Here is a 21,497-nt window from a genome sequence, read left to right as displayed (position 1 = left end):
CCGGACACCCCGCGTACCCTCGCCCGTACCCGATATGGTGCGAGGCACTTGTTGTTCACCGAAACGGTGATTGATCGGCATCGGCTGTGTGGGATCGAGAGTTCTGCGGAAGGCTGCGCCGCTTCCAAATCGTGCCGCGTGCAAGGACGCGACGCGTGGTCTGTGTCCCCGCTGGCTGGCTCGACGAATCCGGATCTGGTCGCGAGGCGGCAAGGCCCATTTATGGTTCTACCTACTCTGCCACCATACCGGGCACCGGGGTCAGCTCTCTGTGGTGAGGTGCGGCCAGCCCAACCCCGGTCGGTTCCGCATTGGAAGTAAGGCAACGCGTGGAGCTGAATCGAACACGGCCGGGTTAATTGATCTGACGACCGATCGGCCACAACACGTATGCAAAATGGCAACGAAATCAATATTTTGTCACCACTCGCGGCAATGGTCGTGTTACGAGGACCTTCGGCCGCTTACAATGTGGCAGAGTTCTGATAGAGCCGACGGACCGAGCCGACGCAACTATTTCACACCTCTAAACGGGCTGTGTTTGCCAAGGCATTACTGTGTCGTCCCTTCTAATTGCGTCGGCAAACGTAGCGTGTGTAAACGTGGCACGATGGCCAAATGGCGTCCCCGGAGCCCCCATGGTGCACAGGAACTTCGCGAACCACCGATCCGACTCTCTCGAAATGGGCACCCGCCGTGGTTCCATAATTAATTCATAAGCCCACCGCAACCGATCGCCAACGATCGCCATCAAATCGAGCCACGTTCTCAGCGCAGCGCTCATTCTACCAAAACGGTGCGACTTCAACGGTGATGATGATGATCAGGATAATGGCGAGCGGTGTTGTGAGGCAGGCCCGGGTGCTCGTTAGGCGCTAAAACGGCGCCTCAAAATGGCGGCCCGTTCGGTGCGAAGAAATCGCGACTCCGCGCCGCTCACGATTCCTCGCGGCTAATGATGGGAAATTTTGGGATTTATTTTTAAACACTTCAACCCGGAATCCAAGAAGGGGTTTTGAAGTGTGTTTGTTTAAGAGCATGCTGGTGATGCTTCATTTGCCCACCGATTAGCAACATTGGGGTGTTTCGGTTGATGAAGCCTCCGTCGGCCGGCAAACTCTGTCGATTGGCCGGTCGTTCGAAGGTCGAACTTCGAGGGGAGTTTTGGCGCTCGAGAGCCATCTCATAATGGGGCACACAAGTCGAAGCTGGTTGAAGAAGCGCACCACTCGAGCGCTCCTCGATCGGCTCGCGCGAAAGATCGGCCCGCAGTGGGTTAAATATACACTGTGAGCGGACCAAAAAGTTAAAACGTTTCACAAAACCAACACTACAATCGCCGCACTCGATCACGATCGTGACACGGGCACAAAAAGTTGCACCATCATCAGCCAGTGCATGGCCGGTTCTGACATCGAGCGCGCGGTGTCAAGTTTGTATTCTTGACCCCCGGAACTCGCCGCCGCAAAGGTCGTCCCGTTCCGTGTTCGAGAGCCGCGTCATCGCCAGCGATCATCGCCAGCGATCGCGAGTTGACAGTGCGCGAGGTGCAAACGATCCAATCAAACAGCGCACGTAACGCAGTTTCGGTGTGTAGCTGACTGTTTGCATTCCGAATTATCCCATCAAACGGTGGGCTTTATCGGGCTTCGGCAATCTCTGTAGTGGGCCCCGAAAAATCAACAAATCGCTTCGCGACGTGAAAAATGGCACCCCACCGCGTTTGGCGAAGGGGCACACCACTCGAGAAGGGGTGCCCGTTGAGTGGCCACTTGAAGCAGTACACCTGTGCTGTAGCGACCTACTACTGTGCCGAGCACGTTGCTGATGGGATCGAAATTTGTCTGTGAAAACCGCACGATCGCGCACAGCACGGGGACACAACACAAATTAATATTCATGAGTTCGGTTTGTTTGTTTTCGCTTTTGTGGCCAGGCTGATGCTGGCTGACGGTGGGCAAAAAAGGTGGAATCGATCGATTTTACCACGCGACACGCGGGCCCCGAGCAGAACCGGCGAAGGTTTGGCAAACATTCCACATTTTCTACCGGTGACCCTGACGTGGCCAAGATGGCCCCACACACAGCTTCTTTGCATAAGGGGACCGACACCGCACAGCGCGACCGAAAATAAAACGATCTTTATGCAAACCACCCGAAAGCCGAGGGTTCGTCGCTTCCCGTGGCGGCGTTGGAGTCTTTTGTTCGTTTCGCGCTGATAGCGCTCCGCTGGGAAGGCACTTTTGTGTCCGACGCTCATTACGTCATTTGACGGGCATCACAGATTGGTTCTGCGGATTGTCACGCCCGACACCTGACTTTGGTTCGGCGAAAATTCCGTCCCCGACAGTTTACGGTGGTCCTCGCAGGCGATCGGTTCGAGAACGCTCGTGTGCTGTTGGTGGGCAACCTGTTTCCTGTGACCGCGGGCGGCCGTCAGCCCAAATGTAGGTCAGCTGGATGTGACGCGCTCGATGCGCGGACAAAGAAAAATATCTCTCATCCCGAATCATCCCGCAAAACCATTCATCTTACTTACCGGCGATCTCCGATCGGCCTCCTTTCGTTCCATCCGCAGATCCGCAACACACGCGCGCTCCGCACAAAAACATCGCCGCTACTCCCCGGGACCGATCACTTCCGTCACGGCAGTGCCAATCATCGTCGCAGCGCCCCGGGACGCCACCGCGGCCGCTTAATGATACGATATCGGGTATCTGACCGCCGCGAGGGATGCACTGATAGCGCATAGGCGCAGCCAGCCAGCATTAATCACCGCGGGCCACCGCTCGGGTGCAACGAAAATTGGCACACGATCGCCCGAGTCCGGAGCAGCAGCAGCAGCAGCAGGCCCACCTGGCCAGTAATCGCACCGCACGAAGCCACACCGGAACGGATTGGGCCCGCCTAGAACCCGCGGGCGGGGGGGAGGATCGCCACGGAGCAACCGGATATATGCCGCACGTCGGCGGGCGCCGCCAGGATGGGCACGAACTCACCGGGGACGCCGAAGAAGTGTCGGCTGATACTGCAACAATGTCTCGCGATACAGCTCACCAAACCGGGCAGCCCGCCCGAGGACTTCTGGATGTACGACAGCGGCTACACGATCTTCCAGGTGAGTTTCCATCCCCCGCCGGGATGGGTGTGGCGATCGGAAGATTAGTTGCGCAGGGCTTGGCCCTTTTTTTTCGTGGCCGCCGGTCGCCCGTGTGATTATCGACGATTGGCGCGTCCCCATTTTAGGTCGCCGTCAAGCCAAAGCGCGGCGGCAGTAAAACAATAATTATGTTCCCTGCCCTTCTCGGCCGGGGCTCGCAATTTCATTTGATGGCACCATTTTAAAAGACCGAGCGGTTAAGCCATTACCCCGGAGCTTGCCAACAGTTGGAGAGCGAAAATGGAAAATAATCAATTTTTGTGTGGCCAGTTTAGTTGTTATTAAACTTGCCGTGCGATCGTCCGTGGGATGTGGGATGTGTCAACAACGTGCGAAGACACTTTCACCTTGACTTTCCGCTGCAACATTGTAGCCGAGAGGTAGCCGTAATAGGGGCCACCACTATCAGGAATGCAAATCTCTGGCCAAACACGGCACGGACGTCGTTTAGCTGTCGTGCTTAAATCGAAAGTGATCGGCTGCGGAAGGCAAGCGTGCAGAATGCACACAGAATGAGTTATGCAATCCGGTTCCCCTGGCTATTCTTCGCCTCGGAACTCGGGAAGACACACCGCTCAGCTACCGGATCCAGCCACTAAATCACCCGATCGCTAGGCGTTAGTCGCAAACGGAAGGGCCTCGCATTCTGATCGGAGCTCCTTCGCAAGGGAAAACCTATCTCCATGCAACATCTCAACGGAAAGCCCAGTCCGCGATCCGTCGCTGCGATCGCCACGAGATGACGCTTACAGACGGGCCGAGAAAAGCAACAGCACAGCAAACCAGAAACGGCATCAGCACTCGGAACGGCACCTCGCCTAAGTGATCACTATTTACACACTTTTACATGCAATTTAATGCGCACGGCCGGGATAAACACACGGCCGAGCCGTCTTGAGGAAGCCGTCTTGAGCTTTTCTTTCTTTCGCTTCGGTCCGAGTGGTGCTGCAACCGGAGTGCGCTTTTCTAATTGGACCGTTTGAACCGCGGTGAAGGAACCCAGTGCCCAGGTGGGAAGCCCTTCACGCGTTCCCACATAATTTTGCTTTCATTTCAACCACATTCGAGACCCGGCGTGCGCTCCTCCGGCGAGAAGAAAGTATTCGTGAAGCCAGTTGGGACACAGCCGGGTTTAGGGTTTCCGTAGGTCGGTAGGGATCGATCAAGCAGCTTGTTGGAGCTTCACTCAACAGCGCGACATCAAATAGTTGATCCCCAAACACGCGAACAACACTTTTAATTGAACGCAGGCGCAGGTGACACAATCATCATCGACTCATGTCGTACACTTGTTTCTGCCGTTGATTGATGGCATTTTTATTGCGCCTTGCCTGGGGGGTCCGCACCGCACAGTTGTACAACTTGAGAGCGGTTTCTTGAGCCCTCCAATCGAAGGCGGCGAAAGGTCCTAAACCGGTCCCGGGGCCGGGGCGATCATTAATTTTTCTCACTCGTCTAGCGTCAACGTAAAATTATCTCACTTTCCGCCAGCGACGGTCGATTAAATCAATCGGACAATTAAAAGAGCGAATCAACGATTAATCCTGCTCCGTCATTATGCTGGTTCGGTTCGTGGGCCGCTCCGGAAAAACGGTTCTTAATCCCTCCCCCCCGCGGGGAGCCGGGAGAAAGTGAGCGGGAGTTCTAGCACGATAATTTAGTTCAATCCATCCGATCGTGGCAAATAATTACTCGACGAAGCATCTCAATCTCCGTCGCCGGCCAGGTTCCGGGGCTTTATTTGCGCTAATTTAATTCGATTGCTTCACGCTCGGTATGTCAATCCTGGACGGAAACGATAAAAACCGCGGCCTCGTTGCTCGATTTCATGCCCATTTTGCCGTGCCGTGGCGCAAATTAATTAGCCCCCTGGTCGATGGTGGTGATGCTGATCGTTGTCGTCACCGTTGTGCAACGCCATTATTCCGCGGAAAAGTTGGCCGGCGGTTGGCGGAAAAATATTCGGCACCGATCGCCTCGGCCGTTACATCGGCGTTTGAACATTTAACGACAATAAATCGCTGCGTGCTGTGGCTCGTGGCAGTCGGTGTTTATTTTATGCGTTTTCCAACAATCCTCACCCACAGTCCATCAAATAAATCATCATCCGAATCGGTCGGGTTTTCCCGCTCGGGCCACGCGCCCAAATAAATACACACCGTACTTGAGGCGAAACGAATTTCCAATGACATCACTCGGCCATCGTTGGAACAAGTGTTTCGCCGCAATTCTTTCGCCAAACAGTGACCATCACAAACAGCCGTCGGCAGTTGGCTGTTTGAAGTGGCCAACGGCGTCTTGAGATTACTTATGACTCACAGCTGTGAACGACCAGCGCGGCAGCAGCATAAACAACGGTGCCCGTGGCATTGGGAAACGGGACCCCAGGGGGATGATTTCACCCCTACGATGAGAGAGCAAACAAATGGTACTTCGGTCTGCAGAAAGGGGTGTGCGTACCGGACACGGTGTCCTCGACCATCGCAGCGCAGCCACGCCAGCCACGGTTTTTGGCTAAATACCAAATTGGGCAAAGGCGGAAATAGTGTGCCCGGAACAGGGTTTTATTGATTTTTAGTTCACTTCCGTCTGGTCGAGCCCAAGTTTGCGGTTTCCGCTCACCAACGCACAGAGCAGGATTTTTCTCGACCGACCTTTCCGTCGCTTTCTTCCGGTGTAATCCGATTTCAGGGATCTCATTCCCTTGGTCTGCAATCCGCTGTTGTTGTTGTGTTTCTGCCAAACGACGGATCCCTAGCGCTCGATTCGCTGCTCGCCGAGCATAGGGGAAACGGCCCGTTCGAACGTTTTCCTTTCCCTCCGCAGTCATGTCGCAAGTGGCCTATTCCCTTTAATGTTGAGCGAATTAAATGCCGCCCGGTGATGGCAGTGCGCAAGGGACACAGGATGTTTCGCCAATGAGATTGATTATCGTCGTCGCTGACGGCACACGGCGACGGCTTCCCCCAAAAAGGAGTTGTAATAATTTATTTAATTTACATTAACTCCTTTCGTCGAATTTATCATCGCTGCTCGTGAACTGCGATGGTTCACAAAACCCGGCAGCGAGTCCCGTTGCCTAATTCGGCACCCGAAACCATTTTGGCAAACAACCAACCAACGGAGCAACCAACGGCAGACCACAACGATTAATTCCATCCGCAGACAGTGAGTCCTTCCACGCTTCGGTCGCGCATATGTTGGTATTTTCATTTCATCCGGGTGACGAGTGGTGGCCACCCCAGCCAGCCGGCCAGCCAGACAGCCTCGACGCTGCGGTCGCATCCGGTCGAAAGTTTCCCCGCCCGGGAGCCCGAGAGCCGAAAACGTTCATCATCTCGACTCCACATTGCTGGTCCGGGAATACTCCGTCCCGGGCCTGGCTGGCTCTTAATTCGACTCGACACGAGTCGGCAGATTAAATCGCCCTTTTCTTGGCCCACCCGCAGGGGAGGGGACAGTGACGAAACAGCTGGAATGCTTTTTATTTGTTGTAAATCAATGTAAAGTGATAAGTGCGATCGACGGTTGGCCACACCGGAACGCCGTTCGTGCTGCGAACGAATTATCTAACGACGGACGTGGGGCGAAAATTTGGGCACGCACTGTAATTGCCACCGTGCGGCAGCCGTTCATTATGAATTCAAATCACATCCCATTCTACATTACATCATACCCGAGACCGGGAGACCGCAGACCGGGACGTGCCACGTGGAGAAGCGTTTCCTGTGGCTCGTGTGTCGACTACTGCCACCTTTAACGGCACAACCGTCGACCGGACCCGGGGGGTTCCGGAGCGTCCAAATGTCTTTATGGCTATCGTCATCAAATCGTAACATATTATTTGGATGTCAATTCGCCCGGGGAGACATATAATCATTCACACGGGCCGGGATCCGGGACTTCGAGACTCTAGCTAACTTCCGCCCAGTCTCCAAAATGATGATTTTTATTGATTTTTAAATTGAACCGACTACGGGGGCACCATCACGGCATTAAATGTTCGTTCAACTCGATTAATAAAAAGACTTAAAAATGAAGAAACTAGCAAAATAATATTAAATAACTGCTCTCTTTCCAGAACTTCCTGTCAGCTAACCTCCAGTGCTGGTGGAACGCACCGTTGGCGGCGGCCACCAAGGTGCTGAAGTACCTCGGCCACATCGCGCCCGGCATGCTCCTGATAACGGCCGAGCCGTGTGCGCTCGAAATCATCCGCAGTGCCTACGCCCGCAGCGTCCTCAAGCCACCGGCCACCTATCTGATCAGTTCCGTCGGTAAGTGTCCCCTTGTGAGTGCGGCCATCCCTGGACCTGGAGTAGATCCCTCGTGTCATCACAGTCAACCCCAGCCCAACCCAATATGCTTTCGACGAGAGTACGTATCAGATTATGAGGCCCCTCGGTATGCCGCATTTTTACGGCGGCCACCTCAATCGGTCTTTATGGCCGGGGCGCATTAGCATACGAAGCGAGCGCAACATTATTTGATAATAGATATGGCCGCTTTAAGGCCGTTTGTTTATCTTCTACGTTTTGCTCCAAGGTGGGCCACCTGCACCGGTGCCGGAGTGCTCCGAGAACTCAAGCCTAGAAGTGATCGCGGGAACGCGCTTAATTGAAGATTAATATTTATGGCCCATCGCTTCTTCCACGGGCTGCTCGACGTTTCAATCAACGGCGTACCGCATAAAGGTTAAACGGTGAAGGTCTCACTCTCAGGGTTCATAAACAATGCGCGTGATTCCAAAAGAAACCAAAAGCCTAGCTCGGGCGGGCCAGAATTGACTTCATTCACGGAAAGGCCCCACCCGGTCCGTCAGCTTTCTCCTGCGCTAATCTAGCGTTTAACGCGCGGGGCGGGCTCGTTCACTTTTCAGCCTAATCGCTAGTGACAGGGTCCCCATCCCAGGCCCAGGTGGGCCGCCGATGATTTTTGTCAAACCACCGCGCGTCAATCAAGCCGGACGTGTAACCGAATCTTTTCGGCACCGGCGACACACGCTATATCAATGGCCGATCGATGCAGCTGCTGATACTGCGACGATGAGTGAACTTTCCATTTCTGCTGGAGCGCTGGTCCAGTGGCCTCCGGTAGCCATCGGCCATGAGGATTACACGTTTACAGCGGACCCCGGCGGAACTTACACCTTGGCCCTAATAGCCTCCCGGCGGGCCGTGTGCGTGTTGGCCACCAACTGAAGCGGCCTAAAACAAACAAAACGCAGTGCGTGTCCGTGTCCTGCCTGCCATCCGAATCGCGCCGGGTATCGGGGAACATTTCCCCGATTTTCTCCGACCCAGCGATTGACACCTCGCGCTACTGTCACTCTCCGATGAAATTAAGTTGCCCGCGTTGGCCGGGCCAGAGGTGCATAAAAAGGAGGAGCATAATATTAAAGCAAATAAACGGAACTGCCGATCACAGTTCCGGAATCCGAACTAACCGGGCGGGAGCTTATCTAATCGCCCCGATGCACTCTCGGTTTCGCGCTGACAGCAGCAGCTGGGGTCTGCTCGAGGTCTACCAGGGGTCACGAGATCTTCACGAGTGATGCCAACCCACGGATGCCATCTGGTGGACCACGGGTCCTGATGGAGCCGATTAAATCGACTTCAGACGTTTCTGGTTATTCAAATTAGCACACCGCCCGTCGGTCCGTCCGGAATTGGATAATTCGATGAAACCGGGCACCCGCCGGGTGCCGTAACCTCTGCCTGCTGCTGCTGCCGCTCCGACACGACCGTTTAACCTTTCTCCACGGTGATCGGAAATCGCGCCAAGGCACACGATCATCACGTTTCGCTTCGGTGGTAAACGGGCGACGGTAGCGGCCCCGGAAGCTGCGCTGATCGCGGCTGTGCTCGCGACTCCTGCCGCGATCGCGACGTATACTAATTTTTCCCCATTCGGAGGGGAGCCTCCGAAACATACGGAACCGCGGGACGGAACGGAAACCGAAAAAAAAACGTTAAGACAAATTTGTTTACGACCACCGAAAACATGTCCGAGACGGGGCTACCGAGAGCCGCAGCACCCGGGAGGCTAATGAAGTTGTTACAAGATGATGGATGGGAGCACCATTTTTTGGGGAGTTTTCCCGTGTTGTGGCCGTAATGATGATGAACTGTCCGGGGCCGGGATTGTACAAGGCAAACCGACAGTCGGGGGACAGATTTCGAAAGCCGCAGAGACACTTGTCGCACTTTCTACGGGAACTTGCTTCCGATTTCGTGCCCTGTGTCACCGCCAATGCCTAGACACCAGACAGCCAAGACAAGGCCAAGGCCCAGGGAGCTGCTGTCCGGACAAACGCACCGCATACACTAATTGCTCCATCATGTGGCCCATTAAGGCACAGGCGAAGGTCTTTCCGCCGTGAAAAGGGAAAGTACATCTCCAGCGGTGCACCAACTCCAAACCCGGCCTCTGGGTTTCAATGTTCCATCCCGACCTGAAACGATACTAATCTCGGGCTTCTCCTCGGGTGTGTTCCTACAGGTGACATCGACGACTGCATCGTGACACCGATCGTGCAGACGCAGTTCACGCCGCTCACGGAAGCCCTCTGCGATGTCATTATGGAGCTAACGTCCCAGGGACAGTCGGCCACCGTCGAGAACATACGGAATCGATTGCGCTCCAGGTAATGGTCCCACCGGCTGGACCCACTGATTGTCTCACTCACATGTCCATCCTTCTTTTGGACCTGCAGGTTCACTCACATGCAGCAACCGTCGGTTGAGGTCATCTACGACACGCTCGTCCAGCTGATGCAGGAAATCAAAATCTACCAAACGTCCAAAGGATACTTCATCGTCACACCGGAGTAAGTGGCCCGTAGCCGGTGCTTCAACTCTGGGCCGGTTCCCAGCTAACCCCGTTTGTTCCTCTCTACCACAGGAAACGGCGTAATAAAGCCCACAGCACACTGGAGTACTCGGGCTTCCCGGGAGACCTGGACCACTCGGGATCGAACGGCCCGGCGACGAAGGAATCGAAAACGCTGCTGATGAGCAGCCACGAAGCGCTCAGCAGCCTGTACGGCGAGATATCGACCGAGCGAGCTGGCGACCAGACGCACCAGTGCATCCAGACGAACCTGGCCGACGTAATCTGCGGTGGCAACCCGAACGACAAGATCCTGTACGCACGCCCGACCAGCGGCAGCAGCAGCAGCAAGTTCCGCAGTTCGTCCTTCCCGAGCAACGGCAAAACGCTCGAGCGGCGCCACAGCCTGCGCTTCTTCGGTTCCTCCAAGCGCCTTCAGCGATCCTCCTCGACGCGCAGCCTCTCGAAGAACTACGCCCAGACGATCGGGAAGGACGGAACGGTTACGGTGACGGGTACGGCAGGTGCGACCGGTACAACGGGCGCTGCCACCACCGACACCAGCGAGATGACGTCGGCCACACTCGACGCAAGTAAGTGTCTCGTACGTACTCCGCCAACCGCCTCTAACCAGCCACACCTTCGACCGGTACAGAGAAACAGGCGTCGTCGTCGTCGCAGTCGCTGCTGTCCCGGATCTTCCGCCGCAGTACGCGCTCCAAGAGCAAAACGAAGCAGATCGAAACCTACTCGGCCCAGTTCCCGCCGCCGGAGTGGTTCAACTCGAAGACCACGCACCTGCACAGTGTCGGCACCCAGACGACGGACTATTTGGTACGTTAGCGATGTTTTCAGTGAGGTTCGCAGTTGCGTACTGATGCCGGTCTTTTCCACTTGCAGGACTTTCCAATCAAGTCACGCCGTCTGCTCAACTCCACCTTCTACGACAGTTCGGACGTGAGCCAGCGATCGCTGTCACTGCCACGCAGGCGGCACCATCACCGGCGCAACCTGTCCAGTGAGTCCACGTTCTTCATCTCGTCCCGCGACTGTTCGCCGGTGCGCCGTGGTAAGAGCCCCGCCCCGTACTACTGTGGCAGTCTGCCGCGATCGATCCACTCGACACCCGGCAGCGGCTCCGGAGGTTCGTCGTCATACTACAAAGCGTCCCGCAGCAAGCAGCTCACGTCCGCCGACCAGCTACTACACGGTGGCGGCGGTGGCAGCAATCCCGGTCCGGCAAAGTTGATGGAACACCACACTGGCGGCCGCGCCGGTAACCATACTAGTCGCCACCCGGCTTCCGGCCCGTCCAGTATCGACAGTGGCAAGATGACGTACGTTACCACGTCCGGCCCGTCCAGCTTCGATAGCGAGAAGCTCTCGTCCACACGCACCAGCACCCATTCGAGTCTGGAGTCGCACGTTTCCTCGTCCACGATCACCACGGCCATTCAACAGCAGCACCACCACCAGGCGAGTCCGGCCGGAGTGTTCGAGGCGAAGCCACCCTCGATCGGATCGGCCTCCAGCCCGAGCAGAGCGGTGGCGAAACCCTTGTCAACGCCCGGAATCGGCACCGTAACGACGGTCATGACGGCGGTCGCCTCGTCCACTACGACCAAGGCAAACAACAGCAACCACAACAACAATAACAACAACAATTACAAGTGCTTCGAGACCACGTTCGGTTACTCGAGCACCGGCGGGAGCAGTAAGCGCACCTCACCGTCATCAACCGTCAGCAACAGTAGCAGCGGCAGCAGCAGCAAGTCAACCACACCTTCGGGAGCGCCACCGGGCGGTGGTGGCCATCGCATTAGCCTTACCAAACCGATCGACCACCTGGCGGCCCTCAGCGAGTCGTTGCTGCAGTTCCGGCTAGGCGGAGAAGCCGGCGAAAACCGAACCGCCGACAGCTCGCTCCCGGGCGACGGTGCACCGGTGATCCGCACCATTCCGATTCAGACCGACCTGGCGCCGACCGGCACCATTCAGGAGCTGAACCGGTACAACAAGAACAGTACGATGAACAACAGCAAGGTGATGCAGGGCAGTGCGCCACCGGTGCCCAACTTTTTCTACAAAAACGTGCTGAAAAACATCCAGCACGACAGTAAAAACATCTGCGGCGATCTGGCGACCGAAAAGACGCGCTACGATGACGATTGGTGCGGTGGAGGTGGAGGCCTCGGGGCGGGCAGTAACCTGCGCCGCTCGAACTCGGAGATCAAGAAGCTGAACTCGAACGTCGATCCACCGGCGAAGCAGTACACGGGGCTGTTGGGCAGCCCGAAGCACAACGGGACGTCGTATCACCGGCAATCACCGCAACAGCAGCAGCATCAGCAGCAGGAACAGCCCCCGGCGCCACAACAGCGCAGCGGTCTGATCGTGATGAAGAAGAGCCTCTCGGTGTCGAGTGAACCGAACCTGCTGGCCAACGGAGACACGGGACGGTCGCAGATCACGATACTGGTGAAGGAGGAAAAGAACGGTGGCTGCACGCAGGGACCGGCCGGGGCCGGCAGGGACCGTGCCGGTAAGCCGGGCGCCGAGCTGGACCGTCGATTCAGCTTCCAGAGCCGCGACGAAGCGGCCCCGGAGCTGCTCGAAGAGATGTACGAATTTCCCAGCCTGTCCGATCTGAGCTTCAACTTTACGTCGCTGGCGGCGCAAAAGATCCTACAGGGTGACGCCAGCCTCAACAGCATCGACACACTCGTCGAGCTCAACATCAACCAGGAGAAGCAGCAGACCCTGATGCGGCTCAAAAACGATGCGTGCCTGCTGGCCGCCGCACACACCACCGCCTCGTCGCCGTCCTCGGTCGGCGATCCCGGTGATTCCGGCCCCAAGGTGATGACCGACTTCGGAATGGTCTAACACATTTTAGCATTCGCAACCGGAACACATACACACCCATTTTAAAGTGCCAATACTTAGGAGCTTACATTCACGTACGCGGTAGCCGGGACCGGAGGCCCCCGGGCGTAGGGCGCGGCGTTGGCTGATCGTTCGCTCTTTAATGTACACAGGAGGTAGAAGCAGCTGGCATTCGCCCGATTCGGTTCCCAACACTGGGAAGCGCCGATGGCTAGCAAGCGTCGTGCATCGTCCGTGGTGACGATGGCATAAGTTTGTACATTCGGTTTTATGAATATTATTATACTTTCATCCTTTACTGTGCATTGTAGCCGTATTTTAAGGGTCACTGAAACGAGCTAGATAGTAGAGGGGGCCGAGCGAGCGACCACGATCGCCATGAGTTCGCTACCAGACAAAACTGTTAACGACGGTTGTTTGTCCGTGGCAGTCTTGCGTCCTGCGAACGTTGTGCGTAACATTCGGTTGACCGCCTGTAATAAAGACAAAAGCATTCTTATAACAACCAACCTCGGCCGGGACTTGCCGGTCATTATTCTCAGAGTGTTTCTTTCGCCGATAGCAAAGAAAAAGTTGGAACATAATTGCATAAGAGGGGTTAAATTGCAGCTTAAGCTTTTAATACTTTGTATCACTAACACGCGTATCGGGTAGAATAGCAAAAGTCTGACGAATAGCTACAAAACTCCTTTTACGGTTAATACATGCTATTCTTTGAATTCAGCGAAATGGCGGTTGCACCGTAGTGAATGCATCCAATCTTAAATGTTATGTAGTTCAATAGAAACGTCCAACTATCGGTCGAGTTCTGCTTCTGTGTCCACAGCGCAGCATCTTACTTCGATGCTTTAGTTGCGATAATTATTACCAAAATTACCGTAACCGAAGTTTTGGCCACCATTTCCGCTCCCCTGGTACTGCCGCTGGTTACCGTTGCCCCACTGTTGGTTGCGACTCATCGACGGACCTGCTGACGGTTCACCCCACGCCCCAGAATCAAAGTATCGGCCACTGCTTTGATTACGCTGGGGCCCATAATTGCCCTCGTTTCGGAATGAACTACCACCGTACCAGTTTCCTCCGCCACCACGATCGCCGCCCATACCGCCTTCATCGTTCCGGTCCAACCGTGGCTGCTTACGGAACTCCATTGGATGCGTTCCATCCCAACGTCCGCTGATCTCAAAGTCTCCAGATTGGAAGCGACAAAGCTCGCGAATCACTCCCAGCATATTGCCATACTTCGGTTCCAGCGATTGCACATCGTCCGGGTTTTCAGAGATACGAATCAGCAAGGCCTGCACTGCGGGTCGCAGGGCCACGATGAGCGCGGCATCGCAGGGATCCATCTCGAGATTCAGCCACCCATCGAGCTGCACCTTTGAGCCTCCGAGCCATTCGGCCTTCTTGCACCCGAACAGCAGCAGATGAATTGGAGCGACCATCGACATCTGCTTACAGGACACGGCACGCGTGCGAATCTTCTCCCCAAACACGAAGAACGGGTACGGGAAGCTGCTGGATTTTGCTGACATGTTTCCTCCACAGTTAACCGACGTCTTGTGGATAATGGCGGACTTGGACTCGGTGGTCAGCACGCGTCGCCGTTCACGATGCACGCACACATTCGGGTAGAGGCCGACGCAGAGCAGCGCAACCGCCATCTCAAGGTTCGGATCGGGATCTTGCGCATCAAAATGCTGATACTCCATCGAGCACATGGGAAACCCAGACTGGTGGAGGTTATCGAGCAGCTGACGCTTCGCCTCGGCTATCGTACGCAAGGTCGGCAGCTGCAGACCCTTCCAGTCGCACAACCGAATCTCGGCATCTTCCCCTTGGGTTCGTTTTTGGCTCCACATCTAGATCCGCAACCGAAGCAACGGAAAAGGTTCAGTTCCCTATCTACACAACAGGGGACCAAAAAAGGGCAATTAACACTCACCCCAAAGGCCATCAGCATCGCAACGTAGTCCGAGTTCATGCGTCCGGCAAGGGCCCGCTGGTGCTGCATCAATCGACGCTGACCGACGTCGAGCTGAAATATCTCGGAGTATGTGCTCGAGTAAGCGGCCATCGTGGTGACTGGGTCGCACAGGCCGAACAGTGTGCTGAGCACCATCATCTTGCCGAGGCGCGGTTCGATTGGCAGACGGGCCAGAATCCTCCCGAACGGGGTAAGCTGCTCCTGTTCGTCCAAACACTTCATCTCCTTCAGCAGCACTTCCGCTTCGATAACCGCATCCAGCGGCGGCGGTTCGATTGCTTTCGAGAGAAACTGGCCAATGCCACCCAGCCGAAGCAACTTGATACTGAGGGCCAGCTCGTGCAGTGGTGTGCGGAACATTTCCGGCGTCAGGTTTTCCTCCAGACGCCGGAATCGTGCCTGCGAGCAGAGCGTAAAGCACATGCCCGGACTAACACGTCCCGCTCGTCCTTTTCCTATTTGGAGTAGAAAGTTAAAAAAGAAAATTTAGTCAACTTAATACAGCTCGGGCGAGAACCGTAGAAAAACATGATTTTAAACAGGATCCATTTGATGGAGAAAATGGTCTTCCCGAACCCACTACTTACTCTGCTCCAAATTGGTTTTCGCGGCCCAAACCGTGGCATAGTTGGTCATGTTGTTGTGCGATGTGAAGAGCTTCATGCGCGCCTTGCACGCATCAATCACGTACACAATATCGTCGATCGTGATCGAAGTTTCGGCAATATTCGTCGCCAGGATCACCTTGCGCCGCTGCCCGTAGTGGTCGAAAACTTTGCGCTGATCTTCGCGCGGTAGCTGCGAATGTAATGGCAAAACCACGAGATTCCCGCAACGCGACTGCAGATGCTTCATGAGTGAAAAGATCAAGTTCCAGCCGGGCAGAAATATCAGAATGGCACCGTCCGGCCCGGTCCGATCGATATACTCCACCAGTGCATCGATCAGTTCGAACGATGTTTCTTCTTCGTTCATCATCCCCATGGCCATCTTCGTGTTAGCTTTGTACCGCTTCTCGTCGATCTGCTGGTTCAAGTTGGGACTTTCCACCACCTCCCCGTTCGCGCCAAGCATTACCGTGCCACCATCGTCACCGCCATTGCCGGGCAACAGATCGTCGGTGTCATCTTTCGAACGCTTCCGCTTCGGGGCCGCGTTCCCTTGCTGGGGCTGTGGCATGAAGTTTAACAGCTCAATGCAATCCTCCAGGAAGAATTGTTTCACCGGAAACGTGCGCCCCTCGACCTCCAAGACCGGACAGTCGCCAAAGTAGCGCGAAAAAAGAGTCGTATCGATCGTAGCCGACATCAGAATCACGCGCAAGTCCGGATACGTGTGCACCATGTCGCGCAGCACCACCAACAGGAAGTCGCTGTTCACATCGCGTTCGTGAATTTCGTCGACAATGACGTGCGACACACCGCGTAAACCGGACTCGAGCTTGCGAAGCAGCACACCGATAGTGCAAAACAGTATCGAACCATACGGACGCGGCAAAACGGTATCGAAGCGCACTGCGTACCCGACGCTCACGCCAAGTGCCTCGCACCGTTCGTTGGCGATGCGCTCCGAAACACTCACGGCACTGATGCGGCGAGGCTGCGTGACGCACACGTTACAGTACGCCCCTTGGCCCGAGTTAACGTAATCCTCGAGGATGTACTGACCGATCTGGGTCGTCTTGCCGCAGCCCGTGTTTCCCCGTATCAGGACCACCGAAAACTCGTTGATCGCCGTCATGATACGATTCCGCATCGTTGCGATCGGCAGTTTACCGCGAATCGCGATGCTCTGCTGGAGCGCTTTATCCTCCTGAAGACGGCTGCGACTATCACGCAGCAGGTCATCACTAAGCTGATCGAGGGTCGCGGTCGAAAGGTACCCTTCGTCGATGTTGCACGCCAACCAGGCGTTCCAGTTCGGCTGGGGTGGCGACCACGGAATAACCGAAGACGGCTGCTGCAAGTTCAGCGTCTTCGGCTTACGGTGGACATCGTCCGAAGGGTGCAACAGCATTACCGGATGGTCTTCGTTTACTTCGGTGTTGGTCAGCTTTACAGGCTCAATGTTGAGCTCGCGTAAACTCTCGTGAATGCGTTGGGCTAATTGATTCTCAATGCGCACCTGAAACGGAGCCATTTGCTCCGACGACCTTAAACCATACGGTACAGAATGAAACGCAAAACGGGGCGTCAAAGCTTGTTGCGAAAGGACCAGAAATCCGTCGGTAATTGTACTTACTTTACGCTCTTGATGGAACCGTTGAACGCCTCAATTACGCCCAGATGATACAGTTGGCGAATGACCGAAAGAGAGCAGGACTTGCTGGCCGATTGCTTGTTGGAGCCGGACTCGCGGCCCGTGATGTTGCGGTTCAGCTCCTTTACATAAACCGTCAACTCCGCAATAAAACTCCTAATATGTCACGAGTCACGATTAATTAAACGATATTTTGACACCCCGAACAGTAATGCTGGCTCACCGCAGATGTTGGAGACTACAGCTAATACCCGGTCCCACTTGGCCAGGAGGTACTTTTTCCAATCATCTCAATCTTAGTGACGCCACTAGGGACCAATCGCCCCGCTACGATCCACGAGGAAAAGAAAGGAGCATAATGTAACCCGATTAAGGATTGGACTCTTGGCACACTGCAGTGCGAAATGCAAAATATGCATTGAAAATCATATGATTGCTCTTTTCTTTTCCTCCGTTTGGCATTATTCGGCGTATTTCGAGATGATTCGAAACTGTACTCAATGGCCTTCCGAAGTTGTTCTATGCAGAAATTGGTGTCCATACACACTGCCGCGCGATCGAAGAAAACCGCAGTGTGTTTGGGCCCAATTTCATGCTCATTATTTTCTCAGTTCAAGAGTGCTCTTTTTTTTATTTTGTCCACTTACTTGGCATGATCCGGTCCGATGGAAATGAATTTGAACTCCGATTTGAGTTTGTTAGCTTGCATCCACTGATTCAGCTTGGATTTTGCGTTCTCGATGGTCCAATTGCCGTGGATCGAAGCGTTCACGTCAAGCGATTCCGCCGCTTCCATCTTTTCCATGTTGTCCTTTTCGCGATTCTCATCCTGCAGCGACGGAACGTATGGTCGGTACGCCTGGCCAAGGTCCTGCGGCACGAAGCCTTGCATGAAAACGTTCTTGCGTCCGGGCATCTTCTGAGGAGCGCTAGCACCGCCCAGGTTATCGTTTGATCCGCCGCCGCCATCCGTGCCATCGGTGCCGGATTCCGCGGTAGCATCTTTTGGAACCGTCTCCTCGGGTATTTTTCCGCTACGCACAAGGTAGTTTACGAAATCTCTGGATGCATTCTTTTCCGAGTCCTTCTTGGTGGTTGAGTTGCCCACGCCAACGTAGGTCTGGCCTGTGACACGCAATTCACAAAGGAACCGTTGCCGATGCTTGGGTCCTGTCGGCCGTACCTCAAACGAAGGCTCGGCGACGTTCTTCTGGCACCAGATCATGAAGAACGACTTGATGTCCATCTTGCGGCAGCTATACGGATGGTTTCGATTAACGATGGAGCCGGGTGATTCCTACCAGTGATATCCTACCGCCACGCACAATTCGTTAGTTTCCTCGCTTAAATCGCTTATCACAAGGCTGCTCAAAAAGTTTGAAACTAATGGATTGAATTATGTTTCCTGCACAACGCGCGAGAAAACTTTTTCTCCTGGGCACGTTCTAAAATGCCGACTATGATTTATTGACGGCGAAAAGATGATCTCAACGTCAAGGTAACTAGAGCGAAATGAGGGAGAAATGTTAGTGTAGGTAAAAACAAAGACAAGACAAAAATCTATTACGTTTTCTAGTGATTTCGTTGAGCATTCCCACCAAATATTATTTAAAAGTTTCCGTAGAAACTTTTGCTCTTCATTGTTTACTCATTGCTTTCATTTCTATTGAAATTGAGTTATCTCAATTATCCGCAGTGCGCTTTTCAAACTTATAAGCACCTTGCTCGACTGTATTCTGTAGCACAGGGCGTATAACAGTTCGAAATGTCAAATTCTATGTTGTGAGTAAACAGCAGCAAATTGCTTTCATTCTAATTTAATTTTAATGCCTTTGTGTTTTATTCAGGATCAACCAACAAAATCGCGCTGAAGGACGAACGACTGAACAGCAGTTCCTGGCGCTGGAAAACATTGTGAACGATAGCGATACCCTCCCACTGAGTTTCTTCCGATACTGCAGAAGAATAAGAGTAAGGATTAGAGCACAATGTGGCTTGCAGCAAGAAGTCTATTTCGACCGGTCGTTCGATTAGATATAGGAAGACGCTACTGCGTTGAGCGACCTTCAGTAAACACTTTATTTGCCCCTCTGCATCAACGCATCTATCCTCAAGCACACCAGTTGGCTTGCGAAATGGCCAAAGGGCACAGGGACGCTTTTCGGAACTACCAACCCTGTTGCGCTCCCTCGTGGGGTACGATCGGCAGCGGTTCTACGATGGGATCATCTTAGATTATTTTGTTTATTTTTTAATTCATTTTAGGTTGCGTTTCATTTTACTCAACTAAAATGCTTTGTAACCCCTTTTATTCCAGTCAGCGCGTTGAAAATGCCGAAACGCAACAACGTCGCGTTTATCAAGCCGGAAGAACCGAGCTTTTTGAAGAAAATGAAAGAACAAATTGGCTATAAAGAAGGTCCTTCGGTAGACGATAAGGTATTCAGCAGAACCATATTGTCGACGCGTAAAGATAAAGTACATTTTCTTTTTGTAGCGTGAAGCGATAGAAAACTACTCCGATGACTCAGACGCCGAAGAAAAGGAAGACGAAAGACCACAAATAGTGGTAATCAAGGAAGGTGATCTTACAGAAGCAGAGGCCGCAAAAGCCTTCAAAGGTAACCACTAAGGACACGGCACGCTTATCGTGAATAAGCTTAAACTCTTCAACCACCACTACTTTCAGAGGAAAGTGAGAAGCCGGCGGATTTAAGCCAAAAAATTGTGTTCAAATCGAAAAAGGCAAAGCAGGATAAGCCAGACGACAAACCAAAGGCAGACCAAAAGAGGCCTAGAAAAGCCAAGGAGAAACAGCACAGCAAACTTTCCTTCGATGTGGAAGATGAAGAAGATTAAAGATTATGTTGGCGTATCAGGGTCATTTAATTACCAAGCTCGAAGGGCTGACTCCCGTACAAAGTGTACATAATATTCCGTCGACGATTTATTTTATACCCAAAATAAAGTTTAAAAGAGTGAACGCAAATAAAATGCCAGGTGGCCGAATTCGGGTCAAACGGAAACCTGCCACCGGGGTAGCTAGGGGGATTCGATCGGCAGAACAAAATAGTTACAACAACGAAATGTGCGAAAGAGACCGCACTGCTCGTGTGGTTTCTCTCGCACCGTCCGCCCCACCCGCCTACCACTTCCGCCCGCCAGACTGTTGCCCATCGTTGACGCCATTTTATGTTTGCACATTTTCTGACGCGCCACACAGTGAAAGGCAGTATTGGCTGCAGAAAGTCCTGCGCAAAACGAGCACGAGAAAAAACAACGCTCGATCGTACCGGTTGATCTCGCGAAGGACTCGGAACACGTGCACACACCGGTGAGGCGCGCAAGTTCCAGAGGGCGAGCGATTTTCGGGGAAAATCGAAAGCGAATCCAGATTGGTGGCGATATTTTCGAAGCCAGTGAAGAAAAGTCACCCCCGAGAAACCACCCGCGTCCCCCCGCCGCTGCCGCCGAGGGTATTTTCTGCTTACGCTGCGACCTTCTTTCGTGCCCCGCGCCGCGTGTGCTTGTCTTTCCTTTTTGCCGCCTTCTAGTGGCTCTCTCCAATCATTCGATGGTGCTCTCGGCGCTCTTTTTTTACCCACCGTGTCACGCGCTCTCTCGCTCACTGCATTTTTATACGTCCGTTTTGTGCCCATGGTTGAATGCTTCGGTAACTGGCAAAGGCTTTATTCTGCGCAAGTAAACCGTTCAACTCGGATCGGGCAACAGAAAATGCATGCTACCGACAGATTTTGTCACTTCGCCGTGCACCGACCGGGCGTGTGCATCGTTACGGTGTGACGAAAGCGTGCAAAAGCGGTCCGGGGCGCCGTGAACGAACCACTATAAACTCACGCGAGAGAGCTGGCGGCGGGGTAGTGTGCGTTGGTTCGAGAGAACTTTGGCTCAGCTGCTCACTTCAATGTGGAGCCGACCGTCCGAGCAAACACGCGTACCGTTCGCATCGTTACGCGTTATGCGCGATTCCTAGTAACGGTGAAGAAAGTGAGCACATACTGAAAAGTGTAGGTTAGAGCGTGCCGCCGGGAGCTAGATCGGCACCGATGCCGTGCGTGCCGTGAATTTTTCCCCGTTCGCCCTTTGGCAGCAGTTTCGCTCCGAAAAGATTTCCCAATGACTTGCCCTCGATGGGAAGGGAAACGGTGTGCCCGTGCGTCTGTGCGCTCTAGCCACTAGGGGCCGATAGTGTCCGTTCTGCGAGGGAATGAAAATGGGAGCAAGCTTATGACCTCCTCTCCGCTGTGTACCGCTCGCCCTGCCCCGGCCACTTCCATCGGATGGCATGTGTGCTGTTGGGGCTGGAAGGGTTAGTGTTTTTTTTTCTTCTCTCCACTCCTCACAAAGCAAGCA

At 54.0% G+C, this 21,497-nt stretch overlaps 3 protein-coding genes across 3 annotated transcripts; 2 read left to right on the top strand and 1 right to left on the bottom strand.

The window, feature by feature from the left end:
- Positions 1–2,983: 2,983 nt before the first annotated feature.
- Positions 2,984–13,375, top strand: LOC131207215 (uncharacterized). The gene is made up of 7 exons (XM_058199828.1): positions 2,984–3,118; positions 7,242–7,437; positions 9,662–9,806; positions 9,876–9,989; positions 10,064–10,584; positions 10,647–10,825; positions 10,892–13,375. Exons 1-7 carry the CDS (start codon positions 2,984–2,986, stop codon positions 12,875–12,877), a joined length of 3,276 nt encoding a protein of 1,091 aa, XP_058055811.1. The 3' UTR covers positions 12,878–13,375.
- A 146-nt stretch (positions 13,376–13,521) lies between these two features.
- Positions 13,522–18,369, bottom strand: LOC131207237 (dosage compensation regulator). Its single transcript, XM_058199850.1, has 5 exons — positions 17,771–18,369; positions 17,106–17,279; positions 15,452–17,016; positions 14,823–15,319; positions 13,522–14,739 (listed from the first exon to the last, which is right to left on the bottom strand). The coding sequence occupies exons 1-5, from the start codon at positions 18,367–18,369 to the stop codon at positions 13,726–13,728; spliced, it is 3,849 nt and encodes a 1,282-aa protein (XP_058055833.1). The 3' UTR covers positions 13,522–13,725.
- A 576-nt stretch (positions 18,370–18,945) lies between these two features.
- LOC131216795 (uncharacterized protein KIAA1143 homolog) lies at positions 18,946–20,124 on the top strand. The gene is made up of 4 exons (XM_058211375.1): positions 18,946–19,094; positions 19,441–19,562; positions 19,621–19,744; positions 19,813–20,124. The coding sequence occupies exons 2-4, from the start codon at positions 19,455–19,457 to the stop codon at positions 19,980–19,982; spliced, it is 402 nt and encodes a 133-aa protein (XP_058067358.1). The 5' UTR covers positions 18,946–19,094; positions 19,441–19,454; the 3' UTR covers positions 19,983–20,124.
- Positions 20,125–21,497: the final 1,373 nt, after the last annotated feature.

The sequence above is a fragment of the Anopheles bellator genome, chromosome 1, assembly GCF_943735745.2.
Source record: "Anopheles bellator chromosome 1, idAnoBellAS_SP24_06.2, whole genome shotgun sequence".
Taxonomy (NCBI): Eukaryota; Metazoa; Arthropoda; class Insecta; order Diptera; family Culicidae; genus Anopheles; species Anopheles bellator.
This window is presented reverse-complemented; position numbering and strand designations above follow the sequence as displayed.